Source organism: Melanotaenia boesemani, chromosome 11 (genome assembly GCF_017639745.1).
Source record: "Melanotaenia boesemani isolate fMelBoe1 chromosome 11, fMelBoe1.pri, whole genome shotgun sequence".
In the NCBI taxonomy this organism is placed as follows: domain Eukaryota; kingdom Metazoa; phylum Chordata; class Actinopteri; order Atheriniformes; family Melanotaeniidae; genus Melanotaenia; species Melanotaenia boesemani.
Window position 1 is genome coordinate 36,399,271 of NC_055692.1, and position 16,437 is coordinate 36,415,707.

The 16,437-nt window shown below is 44.9% G+C and overlaps 2 protein-coding genes across 4 annotated transcripts in view; both read left to right on the top strand.

The window, feature by feature from the left end:
• The window catches only part of ogdha (oxoglutarate dehydrogenase a), a 54,289-nt gene extending 42,793 nt beyond the window's left edge, over positions 1 to 11,496 (top strand). For both annotated transcript variants that reach the window (XM_042000372.1, XM_042000371.1), the window contains exons 8-23: positions 115 to 205; positions 414 to 593; positions 670 to 798; positions 873 to 1,052; positions 2,346 to 2,498; positions 2,617 to 2,719; positions 2,801 to 2,929; positions 3,014 to 3,164; positions 6,079 to 6,206; positions 6,289 to 6,467; positions 6,579 to 6,650; positions 6,730 to 6,855; positions 9,541 to 9,613; positions 9,695 to 9,858; positions 9,996 to 10,150; positions 10,235 to 11,496. In XM_042000372.1, the coding sequence (XP_041856306.1) occupies positions 115 to 205; positions 414 to 593; positions 670 to 798; positions 873 to 1,052; positions 2,346 to 2,498; positions 2,617 to 2,719; positions 2,801 to 2,929; positions 3,014 to 3,164; positions 6,079 to 6,206; positions 6,289 to 6,467; positions 6,579 to 6,650; positions 6,730 to 6,855; positions 9,541 to 9,613; positions 9,695 to 9,858; positions 9,996 to 10,150; positions 10,235 to 10,355 (2,134 nt within the window). In that variant the 3' untranslated portion in view covers positions 10,356 to 11,496. The remainder of the gene's footprint in view (positions 1 to 114; positions 206 to 413; positions 594 to 669; positions 799 to 872; positions 1,053 to 2,345; positions 2,499 to 2,616; positions 2,720 to 2,800; positions 2,930 to 3,013; positions 3,165 to 6,078; positions 6,207 to 6,288; positions 6,468 to 6,578; positions 6,651 to 6,729; positions 6,856 to 9,540; positions 9,614 to 9,694; positions 9,859 to 9,995; positions 10,151 to 10,234) is intronic.
• A 2,681-nt stretch (positions 11,497 to 14,177) lies between these two features.
• The window catches only part of LOC121649502 (zinc finger MIZ domain-containing protein 2-like), a 37,297-nt gene continuing 35,037 nt past the window's right edge, over positions 14,178 to 16,437 (top strand). For both annotated transcript variants that reach the window (XM_042000373.1, XM_042000374.1), the window contains exon 1: positions 14,178 to 14,641. The gene's annotated coding sequence lies outside the window, so the exon portion shown is untranslated. The remainder of the gene's footprint in view (positions 14,642 to 16,437) is intronic.

Genomic DNA, 16,437 nt, shown 5'->3' on the forward strand with positions numbered 1-16,437 from the left:
TTAAATATTTCTGTATTTGCTCTTTCATCCATTTTATTTGCACCTTCCGGCTGAGATTATTCATGAGGATGTGAAGCTTTGACGTGACTAAACGGGGACGTTTCTGCCTTTCAGGGGGCGACTCAACGTTTTGGCCAACGTGATCCGTAAAGAGCTGGAGCAGATCTTCTGTCAGTTCGACTCCAAGCTGGAAGCTGCAGATGAGGTACGACCTGTCCCGCCTCCCATGTTCTGCTCATTTAGTCCCATTTCCTGGAAATGGAGGCGAGCTCGTTCATCTTGGGAAGTGTTGACGGTAGATCAGGTGTGAGGTGGTCTTCGCTGTAGCGTCGGGCCTGCAGCTCCTCTCAGCTGCAGACAAGCTGGCTCCAGTGGAAATGCTGGAATGGTTCAGAGCTGGTTGTCCTTCTCAGGGTTCCGGAGATGTCAAGTACCACCTGGGAATGTACCATCGGCGTATCAACCGCGTGACGGACCGGAACATCACCCTGTCTCTGGTGGCCAACCCGTCCCACCTGGAGGCCGTGGACCCCGTGGTTCAGGGGAAGACCAAAGCTGAGCAGTTCTACTGTGGAGACAATGACGGGAACAGAGTGAGTCAACAGTGCCACCTGGTGGGGGGCGGAGCTAAAACCGAGCTGAGCTTGTCCTAACCTGTTTTCTGTGTAGGTGATGTCCATCCTGCTGCACGGAGACGCAGCGTTCGCAGGTCAGGGGATCGTCTATGAGACCTTCCACCTGTCGGACCTGCCGTCCTACACCACGCATGGCACCGTGCACGTGGTCGCCAACAACCAGGTAACCACAGAGAACCGGACACGACAGCCGGATCCAGACGGAGGCGGAGTTAAACTTCCTGTTTCTGTCCCCAGATCGGCTTCACCACAGATCCTCGCATGGCGCGCTCGTCCCCGTACCCGACCGACGTCGCCCGGGTCGTCAACGCACCCATCTTCCACGTCAACGCCGACGACCCCGAAGCCGTCATCTACGTCTGCAAGGTGGCGGCGGAGTGGAGGGCCACGTTCCACAAGGACGTGGTGGTGGACCTGGTGAGCGCGAAGCCTGGCGAATCTGAGGACAGGCTCCTAGTTTATGGTCTAACCCGGGTCCAGAGCAACTCTCCGCTCTGGTGTGTCTGACTCGATGACTCAGCAGAAAGCGGCGGGGTGAACGTTCCCGTATGATCCATACGGATCCCTACCCGTAGATACTCGGAGGGTTATTTAAGGGACTCTGAGCCAGAATGAGTCGAGGAAGCATGAATGTTGGATAGAAATAAACATTTTTATTAAACTAAACAATTGTTTCACTCAGAGATAAATGAACTCATTTTATTTCAGACCTCGTGAGGCTGTTCTGAAACGTTCCCTCCCCTGATTCATGTTTCATCCTTGAGAATTATCTGCTTGGGGTTGAACTTAATGAAGCAGTTCCTCTTCTCTTGTTTGTTTTCCCCCAAATACACACCAGTGTGTCCTACCAGTAGTTTCATCACTAACGATTAATATTTGTTCCACGGATCCTCTCCAGAGCGCCTCCAGCTGCAGCGAAAATGAGCGGATTCTCCCGAAGCTTCACCACAAACAGATGTTTTCTAGAACCGCTTAGCGTTGGATTTCTTCACGTTAAGACATCTCCAGTGTTTCTGTCGTCCTCTTAAACTGGTGGAGATAACAGATCTCACCCACACAGGAGCAAATTCCACCATATTATACGTTTTGTAACTGATTCCACTTTCATTGTATTTCCACAGCTCCATTCCCAATTTCCTCACGATGGGAATTGTGTCCTGCTGATGTCGGCGTAGTTTCCTCAGCTGTCAGGAACATGCGGACTTGTCAGGACTGTACTAGAAGTGAGATCTGACTCGTCTGTGCCGTTCGTCGTCGTACTGGATGTCTGCTGCTGATCAGCTGCTTTGCAGCCAAGACAACAACACGATTGTTGTTTTCGTCACAAATTAGAGTTCTGCTAAATCTAATAGAAACAATAAAAGAATTTCAGGATTTTCTCTGAGCGCAGGATGTGTCCGCTGTCTTTCTGTCCATCTGGAATGAGCTGGTGTCCAGAGGACATGTTTCTGCTCAGAGGTTAGAAGACTAAACATTTGATGGATGCTGCTTTTATACCCAATCCCGGCACCCTTACCTGTCACCAGTTTAGCTGCAGGTTGGAGAATCTTCCAGAATCTCGTTACTGGGTATTGTAGAAGCTTTCTGACATTATTAGATTAGATTTAGTGGAGTTGAATCTTTGCTTTCTGCTGGTTCGTTGGTCAGAAATTTTCCCTTTCCTGGTGTATGACGCGGGTCACCTGCGTGACGGTGTGTTCCTGTGTGCAGGTGTGTTACCGGCGGATGGGCCACAACGAGATGGACGAGCCGATGTTCACGCAGCCGCTGATGTACAAACAGATCAAGAAGCAGAAGCCGGTTCTGCAGAAATACGCTGAGAAGCTGATCGCAGAGGGAGCCGTGAGCAGGCAGGAGTACGAGGTACAGCCCGGCGTCTGAATGCAGCCGTTCTGCTGGAGCAACGTTTAGCTTAGTCCTGTTTCTGGGTCACGGAGCTGTTACTGTTACACTGAGAGGATGCTCGTGGTTCTGTCTGCAGGAGGAGATCGCCAAGTATGATAAGATCTGCGAGGAGGCGTACGCTCGCTCCAAAGACGAGAAGATCCTCCACATCAAGCACTGGCTGGACTCGCCGTGGCCCGGTGAGTCCGTCACACCCTAACCAGCCTCCTCTCAGACCTGCAGGGCTCCTACTCACCAGAACCTCTCTGTCTGCCTTTCAGGCTTTTTCACGCTGGACGGTCAGCCCAAGTCCATGAGCTGCCCCTCCACCGGTCTGTCAGAGGAGAACTTGAACCACATCGGACAAGTGGCCTCGTCGGTCCCCGTGGAGGACTTCACCATCCACGGAGGTCTGAGACCGGCTGTCTTTGAAGCGAGGGGTTTAACTGGTTGGCGATGATTAAAGGAAGTGACGCTGCGTTTTGTTGAATCAGGTCTGAGTCGAATCCTGAAGGGCCGAGCGGAGATGGTTAAGAACCGGATGGTGGACTGGGCTCTGGGAGAGTACATGGCCTTCGGGTCGCTGCTGAAAGAGGGAATCCACGTCAGACTGTCGGGTCAGGACGTAGAGAGAGGAACCTTCAGGTAGAACCACCTCGTTTTAAGGCCTGACTTCAGATTCACTTTGAATCAGTTTATTTTCTCTGAAGTTACATTAACATTTAAAAACTTATTCTCTGTCTTGCATGTGATTACTGAGTCTGATGTGGATCTAATTTTTTCTTCTGCTCCCTCAGCCAATCAGGAAGCTGCTTCTAATGCAAATATTGATGAATTTAAGCCATCTGCAGGTTGATTATTTGTGTGTGTGAGCTGAGACCAGCAGACCAGGCTAAAGGTCCCGTTCGGCGGTCTGGACTCAGTCCTCATCTTGTCTTTGTCTTTTACAGGGTGTTGATCAGTAAAGTTTTTCGCTTTATCCTGAAGATTATTTACAGAAATAATCTGTTTCCATTTAATATCCAGAAATGATTCACTATCAGTGTGGGGGTGTCATTAAACATTAAAAATGTTTCATAAAATAATAATTTGAATAATTACATAAAATCATTAAATTATTCATACCTCGAGGAGCTCTGATACCAACCTATTGGCTGTGTGGACACCATTAGAGTACTAAACTAATTAACTGAATAAATTAATTAATTCAAGCTAGTCAAATCAATCAGTCGATCTCAGGACGCTAAAAACATGAATTCTTAATTCGAAGGGACACGTAACATGATTCAAGGATGAGATTCACAAATCAGACCAGTTTAGGAAAAATCTGGGATATTTATTAGCAGTCTAACAGTCATAATGTCCAGGGAAATATTTACAGAGGATTTAAATGGGAAAATGAATCCAGCATTGTGAAACACACAATATGATTCACCCAGAATCTGATTTCAAGACCATGTAACGCAATTAACCTGTGGTGTTAATTAAACTAATGTTTAAGAACCGGAAAGGATTTCTAAATCCCCCCAAAAACAGAAAGAGGAGAAATGAATCTCATCTGTTTAAAGCTGGAAGTTTAAGATGTAAAACTACTTCACTAAGCTCCAGTCTGGACTGGCAGACCAGCAGAGAACTGATCCGAGCAGGACTCGTCCACTTCTGTTCGGGTCGAGCCGACTTGCGGCCGTCGTGGTGACTCTCCCGGGCAGGAAGTTGATACGGGTGGTTTGGATCCCGGTGGACTCCCAAGAGGACCAGAAGATTTGTCATGTGGTGGTCCGAAGTTTGGATCAGGAAGTTCTGCTGATGCGGTCTCGTCCTCGGTTTGGCTGGATCGGTGGCGTCACAGATGGCAGAATGGTGAATAGTTTGCAGTTGCTTTTGTAATAGATCAAGAGTCCAGCTTTAGATCGGTCCAAAAAGGAAAACTCTGTAAAACTGGTTCTGAAATGGTTTGTCAGCCCGAGTTAACCAGTTATCAAAAATAAGATCACAACGAGGGTATGAACAAGATAAAACATGAACGACGATCAGAAGCATCAGCTGGAAAAAGCATCAGCTAAACGGAGTTCATCCAAAAAGAAACTAACTTCAACTTCATTCTCCGGCCTCTTCTCTCCATCTCTCTCGTTGGAGAGCGTTCTCTGTGTCAGACAAAGATCTGGTCTCCAGAAGATCCAAAGTGCATCTTCCAGGAGAAACTCCAAGCCCATGGAAAACTGAGCCAAACTAAATTTACGCCCACGGAAGGGGTGACCAATGAGCGATCAGGACTTTGGTGGTCAGCTCGGATAAGACGTGGGCTGTCTGTGTTAACTTTCTGATCACTTTGTAAGCGTATCAGATTAAACGTTTTGTTCTCAGTTCTTAAAGTTTAAAATAGACATTATTAAACCATAGATGACATATTGTAGAAAGACAATCACACAATTGAAATAGTAAGAAGGTTATACTAAAAAACACATGTTGATAAGTTTCAGGTCACAAGATTAATTAATCCAGATGTTAATTAAACATTGTACAACATGATAATGATTGTTTGCACGGTATGCAAAAATAAAAATAAACCCTTGTATATTTAAATGAAAATGACTTTAAGATGGTAAAGACAGAATGTTTTGTGATGGTGGGACCACAGACCTTACAAAGTTTTATTACCTCCCAGAATGTTAAAAGTAAACGGTTCTGGTGGAGTTCCAGATGTCCTGGTTCTGTTAGGAGTTGAAACCTGTGAGAGAGGTTTGCTTATCAGTTAAGAAAAACTCAAGTTTAGAAGGAAAACAGTTTTAAAGTCGACAACGTTCTCAGGTGATGCATTTAACCTGAAATCCATAAAACATTTAGTTCGTCATGATGCATCATGACAGATTTGTGGTTGCACTGAAGATTAATTTCAGCAATTTATCAGGCTTGAGCATAAAGTCCCGAAATGTCCACTCCTTCCCAAATTTCCCAAGGTTTGACCAAGACGCCCACCCTGCTAGAGGGGAGGGGGGAGTTGTCCTGGCTGTTAGGAGAAAAATCCGTCAATTGTTGCATTTAGTCAGAAACAATCTTTCCTTTGGATCTGCTGGAATCCACTACAAGGGGTTAATATTTACTTTATTCTGTGTTTCTGGGTGTGTGCGTGTGTGTACGAGAGACATTGTGTTATGTGTATATCTAAATTACGTCAGGTTCTCAGTAATTTTTTTTTTTCTCAGTAATTTTGAATGTGTCATATTCAAACTCTTGAATCAATAAAATGACAAAGTTTGTGTGAGAGGGCTCGGACTGATGAAGAGGAAGCTGCTCAGACCAGCACGTTGCTGGGAATCAGTCATGTGACCTTTACCGGTTTCCGTGCGTCCAGCAAGCAAAGTTCAGGTCAGACAGCAGCTGATGGTTATGACCGATAGAGACCACGTTGCTGCTGTTTCCTCCATCGTGTTATCCCACGCAGATGATTAAGTCTGGATCTGCTCAGTTACTCAGACTCTCTGTAAACGTCTGGTTTCCTGTTTACATTCAAACTTAGCGACGAGTCCGGGGTTTGATCCTCCTGTCTGTCTCCTCTCAGCCACCGTCACCACGTCCTTCACGACCAGAACGTGGACAAGAGGACCTGCATCCCCATGAACCACGTGTCCCCCGACCAGGCGCCGTACACCGTCTGCAACAGCTCGCTGTCTGAGTACGGCGTCCTGGGTCAGTTCGCCGCCGCCTCTCGCCACGCCCTGCTGGTCTGCAGGTGAAACGGCGCTCTCATCTTCTCATCTCTGCTCCTCAGGCTTCGAGCTGGGCTTCGCCATGGCCAGTCCCAACGCTCTGATCCTGTGGGAGGCTCAGTTCGGAGACTTCCACAACACGGCACAGTGCATCATCGACCAGTTCATCTGTCCCGGCCAGGCCAAGTGGGTCCGCCAGAATGGCATCGTGCTGCTGCTGCCGCACGGCATGGAGGGCATGGTGGGCCACTCGCTCGCTCTCTCTCTCTCTCACACACACACACAGTCTGATTTTCTTCTGGTTTATTTTATTTTATTTTTTGTCAAACTGGTCTGTTTGTTCCTCGTTAAGGGTCCAGAACATTCTTCAGCCCGTCCAGAGAGGTTCCTCCAGATGTGCAACGACGACCCGGATGTCATGCCTGTAAGCTGCGCGAGCACAGGAAAAGAACGCTGTGTGTGTGTGTGTGTGTGTGTGTGGTAACTCTGTGTGTCTCTCTCAGAACATCACGGAGGACTTTGCAACGCGTCAGCTCTACGACTGTAACTGGATCGTTGTGAACTGTTCGTCTCCTGGAAACTATTTCCACGTCCTGAGGAGACAGATCCTGCTGCCGTTCAGGAAGCCTGTGAGACACACACACACTTTCACAGCTAATTGTCTTCATTCATATGTTTTCCAAACAGGACCTGAACCAGGTTCTGGTCCTGGAGCTGGTTCATCTTTAGAACCTTCTATAGACTACTCTCCATAGAGGTGGGATGCAAAGCCCTGAACAAGTCAACATGTAAAAACCTGTAAAAACCTGAACATGTAAAAGCCTGTAAAAACCTAACCATGTAAAAGCCTGTAAAAACCTGAACATGTAAAAGCCTGTAAAAACCTAAACATGCAAAAGCCTGTAAAAACCTAAACATGTAAAAGCCTGTAAAAACCTAAACATGCAAAAGCCTGTAAAAACCTGAACATGTAAAAACCTGTAAAAACCTGAACATGTAAAAGCCTGTAAAAACCTAAACATGTAAAAGCCTGTAAAAACCTGAACATGTAAAAACCTGTAAAAACCTGTAAAAACCTAAACATGCAAAAGCCTGTAAAAACCTGAACATGTAAAAACCTATAAAAGCCTGTAAAAACCTAAACATGTAAAAACCTGTAAAAACCTGAACATGTAAAAACCTGTAAAAACCTAAACATGCAAAAGCCTGTAAAAACCTGAACATGTAAAAACCTGTAAAAACCTAAACATGCAAAAGCCTGTAAAAACCTGAACATGTAAAAGCCTGTAAAAACCTAAACATGCAAAAGCCTGTAAAAACCTGAACATGTAAAAGCCTGTAAAAACCTGAACATGTAAAAGCCTGTAAAAACCTAAACATGCAAAAGCCTGTAAAAACCTGAACATGTAAAAGCCTGTAAAAACCTGAACATGCAAAAGCCTGTAAAAACCTGAACATGTAAAAGCCTGTAAAAACCTGAACATGCAAAACCCTGTAAAAACCTGAACATGTAAAAGCCTGTAAAAACCTAAACATGCAAAAGCCTGTAAAAACCTAAACATGCAAAAGCCTGTAAAAACCTAAACATGTAAAAGCCTGTAAAAACCTGAACATGTAAAAGCCTGTAAAAACCTAAATATGCAAAAGCTTGTAAAAACCTGAACATGCAAAAACCTGCAAAACCTAAACATGCAAAAGCCTGTAAAAACCTGAACATGTAAAAGCCTGTAAAAACCTGAACATGTAAAAACCTAAACATGTAAAAACATGTAAAAACCTAAACATGCAAAAGCCTGTAAAAACCTGAACATGTAAAAGCCTGTAAAAACCTAAACATGCAAAAGCCTGTAAAAACCTAAACATGTAAAAGCCTGTAAAAACCTAAATATGCAAAAGCTTGTAAAAACCTGAACATGCAAAAACCTAAACATGCAAAAACCTGTAAAAACCTAAACATGCAAAAGCCTGTAAAAACCTGAACATGTAAAAGCCTGTAAAAACCTGAACATGCAAAAGCCTGTAAAAACCTGAACATGTAAAAGCCTGTAAAAACCTAAATATGCAAAAACCTGCAAAAACCTAAACATGCAAAAGCCTGTAAAAACCTAAACATGCAAAAGCCTGTAAAAACCTGAACATGCAAAAGCCTGTAAAAACCTTAACATGCAAAAGCCTGTAAAAACCTGAACATGTAAAAACATGTAAAAACCTAAACATGCAAAAGCCTGTAAAAACCTGAACATGTAAAAGCCTGTAAAAACCTAAACATGTAAAAGCCTGTAAAAGCCTGAACATGTAAAAACCTGTAAAAACCTGAACATGTAAAAGCCTGTAAAAACCTAAACATGCAAAAGCTTGTAAAAACCTAAATATGCAAAAACCTGCAAAAACCTAAACATGCAAAAGCCTGTAAAAACCTAAACATGCAAAAGCCTGTAAAAACCTGAACATGTAAAAGCCTGTAAAAACCTGAACATGTAAAAACATGTAAAAACCTGAACATGTAAAAACATGTAAAAACCTGAACATGCAAAAGCCTGTAAAAACCTGAACATGTAAAAGCCTGTAAAAACCTAAACATGTAAAAGCCTGTAAAAACCTAAACATGTAAAAACCTGTAAAAACCTGAACATGTAAAAGCCTGTAAAAACCTAAACATGCAAAAACCTGCAAAAACCTGAACATGTAAAAGCCTGTAAAAACCTGAACATGTAAAAGCCTGTAAAAACCTGAACATGTAAAAGCCTGTAAAAACCTAAACATGTAAAAGCCTGTAAAAACCTAAACATGTAAAAGCCTGTAAAAACCTAAACATGTAAAAGCCTGTAAAAACCTAAACATGTAAAAGCCTGTAAAAACCTAAACATGTAAAAGCCTGTAAAAACCTAAACATGTAAAAGCCTGTAAAAACCTAAACATGTAAAAGCCTGTAAAAACCTAAACATGCAAAAACCTGCAAAAACCTAAACATGCAAAAACCTGCAAAAACCTAAACATGCAAAAACCTGCAAAAACCTGAACATGCAAAAACCTGCAAAAACCTAAACATGTAAAAACCTAAACATGTAAGTGAGCAAAAACTGATTGTGTGCACGTACACAAAAGTCCATATTTTTTTTTTTTTTATTCATTTTTATTTCATGTTGATTAAAAATGTTTTTACTGTAATGTATTTATTCATCTGATCTAAGACCAGGTGAAAGCCTATCGAAGCACACAGACCTGGTCCCAGATTCTGAGCCAGAACTGGAGCCAGTTTTACTCCTGACTTCCTCTAACCTCGCCGTTTCATCACTTCCTGTGTGTGTCTGCAGCTGATCGTCTTCACTCCCAAATCTCTGTTGCGCCACCCGGAGGCCCGATCCAGCTTTGACGAGATGCTGCCTGGTAACGCCGCTGCTGTCGTCACGTGTTCACAGAGGAAGAGGAGGCACTCCCTGTCTGACCTTCGTCTGTTCTTCTTTGCAGGAACTCACTTCCAGCGGCTGATCCCAGACGGAGGTCCGGCGGCCGAGCATCCAGAGGAGGTGAAGCGCCTGATCTTCTGCACCGGAAAGGTTTACTACGAGCTGACCAAAGAGAGGAAGAACAGAGGCATGGAGGGAACCGTGGCCATCTCTCGCATCGAGCAGGTACTCGCACGCTCGTGGAGATGATCAGCAGCCAAACAGGCTGCAGGAGCAGGTGGAAACATGGGTTTCTGCACATGCTCAGTGCGACTGTAACCAACACAAACAGGTCAGTAACGGTATCCCGTCTCTCCCTGCAGCTCTCCCCGTTCCCGTTCGACCAGGTGAAGGCGGAGTCAGAGCGTTTCTGCAACGCCGACTTGGTCTGGTGTCAGGAGGAGCACAAGAACCAGGGTTACTATGACTACGTCAAGCCTCGCATCAGGACCACCACCAACAGAGCCAAGCCTGTCTGGTAACCATCATCATCATCGTCGTTGTCAGGTATGGATCCGAGGCGGCTCAGGTGACCTCTGACTCCTCCCTCTCTTTGTCTCAGGTACGCCGGCAGAGACCCGGCTGCTGCTCCGGCGACAGGAAACAAGAACACACACCTGATGGAGCTGCGCCGCTTCCTGGACACCGCTTTCGGCCTGGATGCGTTCAAAGACGAGCAGTAAACCTGAAACCTGCAGCACCTGGAACAGACCCTCACCTGGACACGCACACACACACACACACAGACAGCAAGCTGAACTGCTAAAGACACAGAACGAGACAGAATAAGATGGAGGATGAAACAACCGACTGGTCTATCAACTGGGCTTTATCAGATGTTCCTGCAGATGTTTGCATTAAAATCTCCTGCCTCAAGCTCAACTTCCAGCTCTGTTTCCTCCGCGTGTTGCTCTGGCTCCGCCTCCTTCACAGCTTCCTCCCTGTGTTGCTCTGACTCCGCCTCCTTCACGCGTTCCACCTCTTTCAGCAGAACTTTTTAAGCTGAACCTTAAATTGACAGAAATTTGAGTGAAGTTTGTTTGGGAAAGCTGCAGGAGAGGCAACATGAGGAGGTTTCTGTGTTCCAGGCGGCGGAGTCGAGCCAGGAACTGATCTCACACACACACACACATGCACACACCATTCTCCGTCCACACGCACGCACACACACACTCCAGCTGACACTCTGGAGAAGCGGTGGTTCAGATTACAGAGTAGTCTGCCTTCATCATCGTCATGGTCACTCCCCAGCACTCATTCTTAGGATCCTTTCTTCTTCTCCTTCTCCTCCTCTTCCTCATTGGCCCCCTGAACTCCTGAGAAGCTGCAGGAAACTTTTTATTTAGCTTTTAAAAACAGCTCGTTAGCAACATTAGCATGGTTAGCGCTCTGCACCCAGAGGAGGAGGAATCAGGCAGCAGGTGGAGGTTTTCTCCTTGATTTTGAGTTTTTTTCCTGCGCATTTGCTTATTAAGGAAAGTCCAAAATTGGTTGCCAAGGCAACGCCTAACGCTGAGATTTTTAATGGTCTTTTACTTGAAGGCTACATGGGAAATGAACTGGGACCTTAAACGACCACATGCACAGCTGATGAGTCGTTAAGCCCCTCCCCCTTCAGGCGAGCGTTCGTGTCGTGCCAAAACGTGCCGCCGCGTCTCAGATTTTAGTTTGTTCTGGTGTCGCAGCTGAACGGTGGACAGGAAGACGTCGGCTGCTGCTGCTCTGAGCTTCGCTCAAAGAAAATCACTTATTTATTTTCATATTAGGGGATTGAAGTCGTCTTCTGTTATTTTTGCTTCATTCAATAAAGATTCTGTACGAACCAAAGAGCTCCGCCTCCGTCTGCTTTCTGTCTGAATGTGAGATGTTGGGAAAGTCAGGTTTTTCCTCCAGAGCAGAAAAACGGCTGATTAAAGAGAAATTGGTCCAAATGTTGGAGATTTAATGCCTGAAAGTTTTAAAAGCTGAAGCAGGAAGAAGCAGCTGGTCGGGCGCATCAGTCCCACTTTATTCATTTATTCCTTTAACTTGAAATCAGCTTAAATAACTAGTTCCATTCCTACCAAGTAACTGAGTCCATTTTGATCAGCTGGCCGTCCAGCACCAGCGGAGCAAAGGCTGATGGGAAATCTGCCTTCCGATGCGTCTCGCTTCCATGTAGACGTGTCTGAATGTTGGTGTGAAGGCGGCGGAGGGCGGCGCCCGCCGCCACCACCGGGTTGACCCCCACTTCTACCTTTTACCGTCCTCATGTCTCATCTTCCGACTCAACGAGCTTCCCGTCACTCAGCGAAACCGGAACTCACTTTTGGAAAAATCTGAAACTCGACTCGTGAAATTGAATCAGATTTTTATTGAAAGAAATTAAATATGTTAAAAAATGAAGTCGATGCGGAAATGTGACGACTTTATGTAAAGAAAAATAAAATGTTTTCATTCATTCGTCTTTTTGTTTCACATCTTTGTAAAAATTGTTTATGTAAATTGTTTTTACTGACTGGTTGTCTTTGATCCGTTAACCTCCTCCAGAGAAAATACTTTTTAATCAGAATAATTTACCTGCAGAATCATTTTCAGAAGGGAGGAAATTGTTTAAAATGTTAACACGAGGACGGAAAAGCTGAACGTCACGTTTTCCAGTCATTTCTCTTCGTTTCTGAACGTGAACAATATTTCAGTTCCTGCATTTTCGGCTGATTTAACTCATTTTTCATGATTAAATTTTAGTGCAACAGTAGAATAAGTTTTACTTTGTTTTTCTTTTTAGATTATGCTGGAACATTGTTTAAATAGTTTATATTTCTAAAATTATATCCGTATCTGTATCATTCTTTACTTGGATTTTATTTATTTAGCTCAATAAAAGATGCAGCCATTATGAGATAAAATGATTTCCTCATTAACTCAATTTTCCACCTGTTTCTCTACTTTTCTGACCTTCACTCATGAAAACTGAAATTAAAAACTAAATATTAAATATTAAAAGCAGCCAGAACAAAGACAAATATAATGAACGTTAAATGGATGAAAATAAGAAAATTTGACTTTATAGAAACAAATGGAACATTATACTGTCAGATAATGTTTTTCTTTCTAAATATAAATTAGATGTGAAAATAAAATGGAAATATTCAGAATGAACGTTGGTATATATTCCTATTTATGTAGGTCAATTTCCCAAATAGACGACATCTTATGAGATATTTATTGTTTTTAGTGGTGATGTTTGAGTGGTTCTGTAGGTTTTACCTGAACTAAAACGAGTCTGACGTGGCGTGTTTTTATCTTTTAATGCCTCAGTAAATCTCCTGAAATATGACGTCAGTTCGTCTCGTTAAGCTGCTGGATGCAGTTCCCTCCTTCCTGAAGCGCTGCGCCCCCTGCTGGACAAACACTGACCACGCAGCTGTTTTCACGTCGCGTTTTCTCATTTAGTTTCCAGGATAAACAGGATTAGCTGACATCCATCTCCACCTCCACCATAGTGAGGAGGAGCCTTGAAAGATGAATTTTCTAAAGACCGCCCCAAAGCTGTGAATGAGGCGCTCCTCCCAGCCAATCAGAGCGCCCACCTGGGACCCGGGAACCATCAGAGAAATGAACTGGCCAGCTCTTCCACAGCCTTGAGGTCAGCTGATGGGATGCTCCCGATTGTCCCAAGGTCCAGGTCGAAACACAGGGGGCGGAGCTTTTTCAGGTGTTGGCCCCAGACTGCGGACCTGCCTTCGCCTCCACGTCAGGACCTCACCAACAAAGGACCAACTCATTTAAAACCCATTTTAATTCTTTGGCCTTCAACTCAGATGGAGTTTTTCTGTTGTTTTTCTGTTTTTTGAGAAATGAAAACGTGATCCTCTGAGCCGCCTGATTGGTCCAGATGAGGCTGGCTCTCTGAAGCAGGCAGATGGAGGAACATGGCGGTGAGCCAGTAACCGTCTCTGCCGTGCTAGGGTTATGGGCTGGGCTAGGGTAGCTGGTCTGCAGTCACCTGGTTCAGGTGGTTGGGATGCTTTAGGTCCTGGAACATGGCGGGATGTTCTCCACAGATCAGGAACTCTTTCTTTTTTTAAAGGTCCTGAAGAATTCAACAACATTGTTCTGAGCAGGTTTTCACAACCCTGGAGCTGAAACCATTGATCTTTTAATTTTTAAGAGTTTTTTTTATTTTCAAGTTTTTAATAAAAAAAGAAAAACATTGATCTGTACCTGGTGCAACGCCTGAAGTAAAGGAGGAGGGTGGTGGACCTCCAGCAGGGAGCCTGTGGCTTTAGCTCCTCTGGAGCTGTTCCTGGTTCTTCTCCACCAGTCAGTGGATCGGACTGATCCAAAGAAGCAGCGTGGCTCAGGCTGGAGTTTCTGGCAGCTTTACTGGTTTTTGTGGAATGTAAATGAATGCGTAGCACCCGTCCCCCTGGAGGAGATGGAGGACAACCCTGAACCGTCCTGCCGTCAGTGGGATGGTACAGCTGGCTTGGAAGCTTTACGAAGTTTAGAATTAAACTGAGTATTTCTACACAGGCCTGTCACGGCCGATTTTAGTGGTGAAGCAAAAACCTCACATTTAAAATTGCTATAAAACAGATGGCATTAACCTGATGGTTTTAACCCTCCCTCTCTCCCTGTGACGCAGAGGAAACACGCTGAACTCCTCTCTCCGTTAACCCTCTTTGTTCCGGTCCTGTGTAGATTAGTGTGAACCCGATCGGAGCTCCAGCGGACGGTGTTGCCTCTTGAGGCCGGGTATCAGACGCAGATTCCGGCTGCGGGGATCGTGACCTGACAGGAGGCGAATCTCGGCCTCCGTGCGGGATTTTTATCGGGATTTATTTCCGGCTCTTTGGGGCATCTCTGGGCCGGGGTTGTGTGACAGTGTTGGATCCGCGTGTACTCGGTTCTTGATGCCGCGGAGGCCCCGACAAGCTCAGACTGCGGAGCCCCAGAGCAGGGCTCGGACACCTGGGAAGTAGAGGTAGGTGGGCTGTGGGAGATTGACATGTCTGCCGCCTGTGTGAATGAGATGTGAGCAGATATAAATGTGTTTGCGCTGATGGGAGTGAGTCGGTCGCGGAGCCACGCTGGCTGCTTGGTGAGGGCGAACATTAGATGAACGTTTTGTGTTTGAAGAAGAAGCTAGCTTCTTGCTAACATCATAGCATTCCATTGTCACTGTTAGCTAGGCTAACAGGTTAGCTCTGCAACAACTTGAAAAAGATAGCAATACTCGTCAACAGACGCTTCAGATTTACCAAACGAGCAGAGGATGTAAGTGTCTCATTGCGGACAGTGTAAGGAGACAACACGTCTAACGAAACATCCTGGTTTTTCTTTTTAAACTCAGTGGAGTGTTGTGTTTTTTATAGCATGCTAATGTTAAGCAGCGACGCTATAGCCGCTGCCGCTTGTTAGCATGCTAGCTTTAGCTTTTCTGGTTACACCACAAGGAAACTCAAAATGTCTCCGGTGACTGTCGTGTTCTCCGGTCAAACAGAGACAGGTGGGGAGTAACTGGAACGAAACAGTCCGGGTCAGAATATGTGGTGGTGATTATGCCATTTATATGTCATATAGTGTCAACAGATACAAAGAGTACAACGCACGCGACTGGAGGGTTGGTCGTTTAAAGCTGAAATACAGTGAACGTTTCTATTTAAATCAACCTGTAAAACGTCATTTAGTACACAGCAAGTCCATGATGGAGACATGTAAACAGACGTGTTGCATACAGCCCAGTACTGGGCTGGGGGGAACTGGAGTATTTTCTTACACCTACATCAGTTTTTACTTGATATTCACACAAATTCAGAAAGTAAGTTGGATCCCTGCTTAATGCCAAACCTGTTCACTGATGTTTAAATCAAATATGAACTATAAAGAAAATCTAAATAAGGGAAAATATGACATTTAGGGTCATATTCCTTCCCATGTCTTCACATATCTGCAGACAGACAGAAGCCTTCATTCACACATTTTCCTTCTATATTCCAAAAATGGTTTGCAGTTTTCTTTGTCCTGGGCCACGTTACATCCATCTTCAACATCTCCATCCTGAACATCCAGCTAGCCTTCCTTACACTTCCACAATGAAGTTCATGGGTTTTATTTATGTCGTCTTTAATCCACACCAGGATTTGGAGCCACATGAAAGAGCAGGTTTAACTAAGAGCCTCGTTGACTGTGATAGAAACTGGATCATTTACATCTTGGAGGGGCTGGTTGCTCGGCAAGATGTTCAGTATCTGGTCTGTGCAGCTTTATCCTTCATCCCAATCTGAACCCTCTTAATGAAGCTTCAGAAATAGTTCTCCAGGATCCCTGCAGGACTTTCCAGGAATAGTTCTCCAGGATCCCTGCAGGACTTTCCAGGAATAGTTTTCCAGGATCCCTGCAGGACTTTCCAGGAATAGTTCTCCAGGATCCTTCTTTAGATGTTCAGCCTCGGGGTTTCTGCTGTCACCGCTGCTTATTTTTCGTCCTGGGATTCAGACCTTGACTGAACATCATCATGTGTGTGTTCATGCTGGTTTTCCTCCAGCTGGTTTCTGTCCACCGACCACGGCATCTGATAGCAGCGTCCTGAAACTGATGGCAACGTTGGGCTGTATTGGAAACTGGTGCACACAGCCTGGAGGATTCAGGGTGACGGTGCAGGCTGGTTTTGGTAGATCTAGTGGTTCACAGCTCACCTAATCTGTGTTTAGGTTTTCTCTGATAAAGCTCCAGAAGGTTTACTGTGTGTGGATGACTTGTTCTGCAGTGGAAACCTTT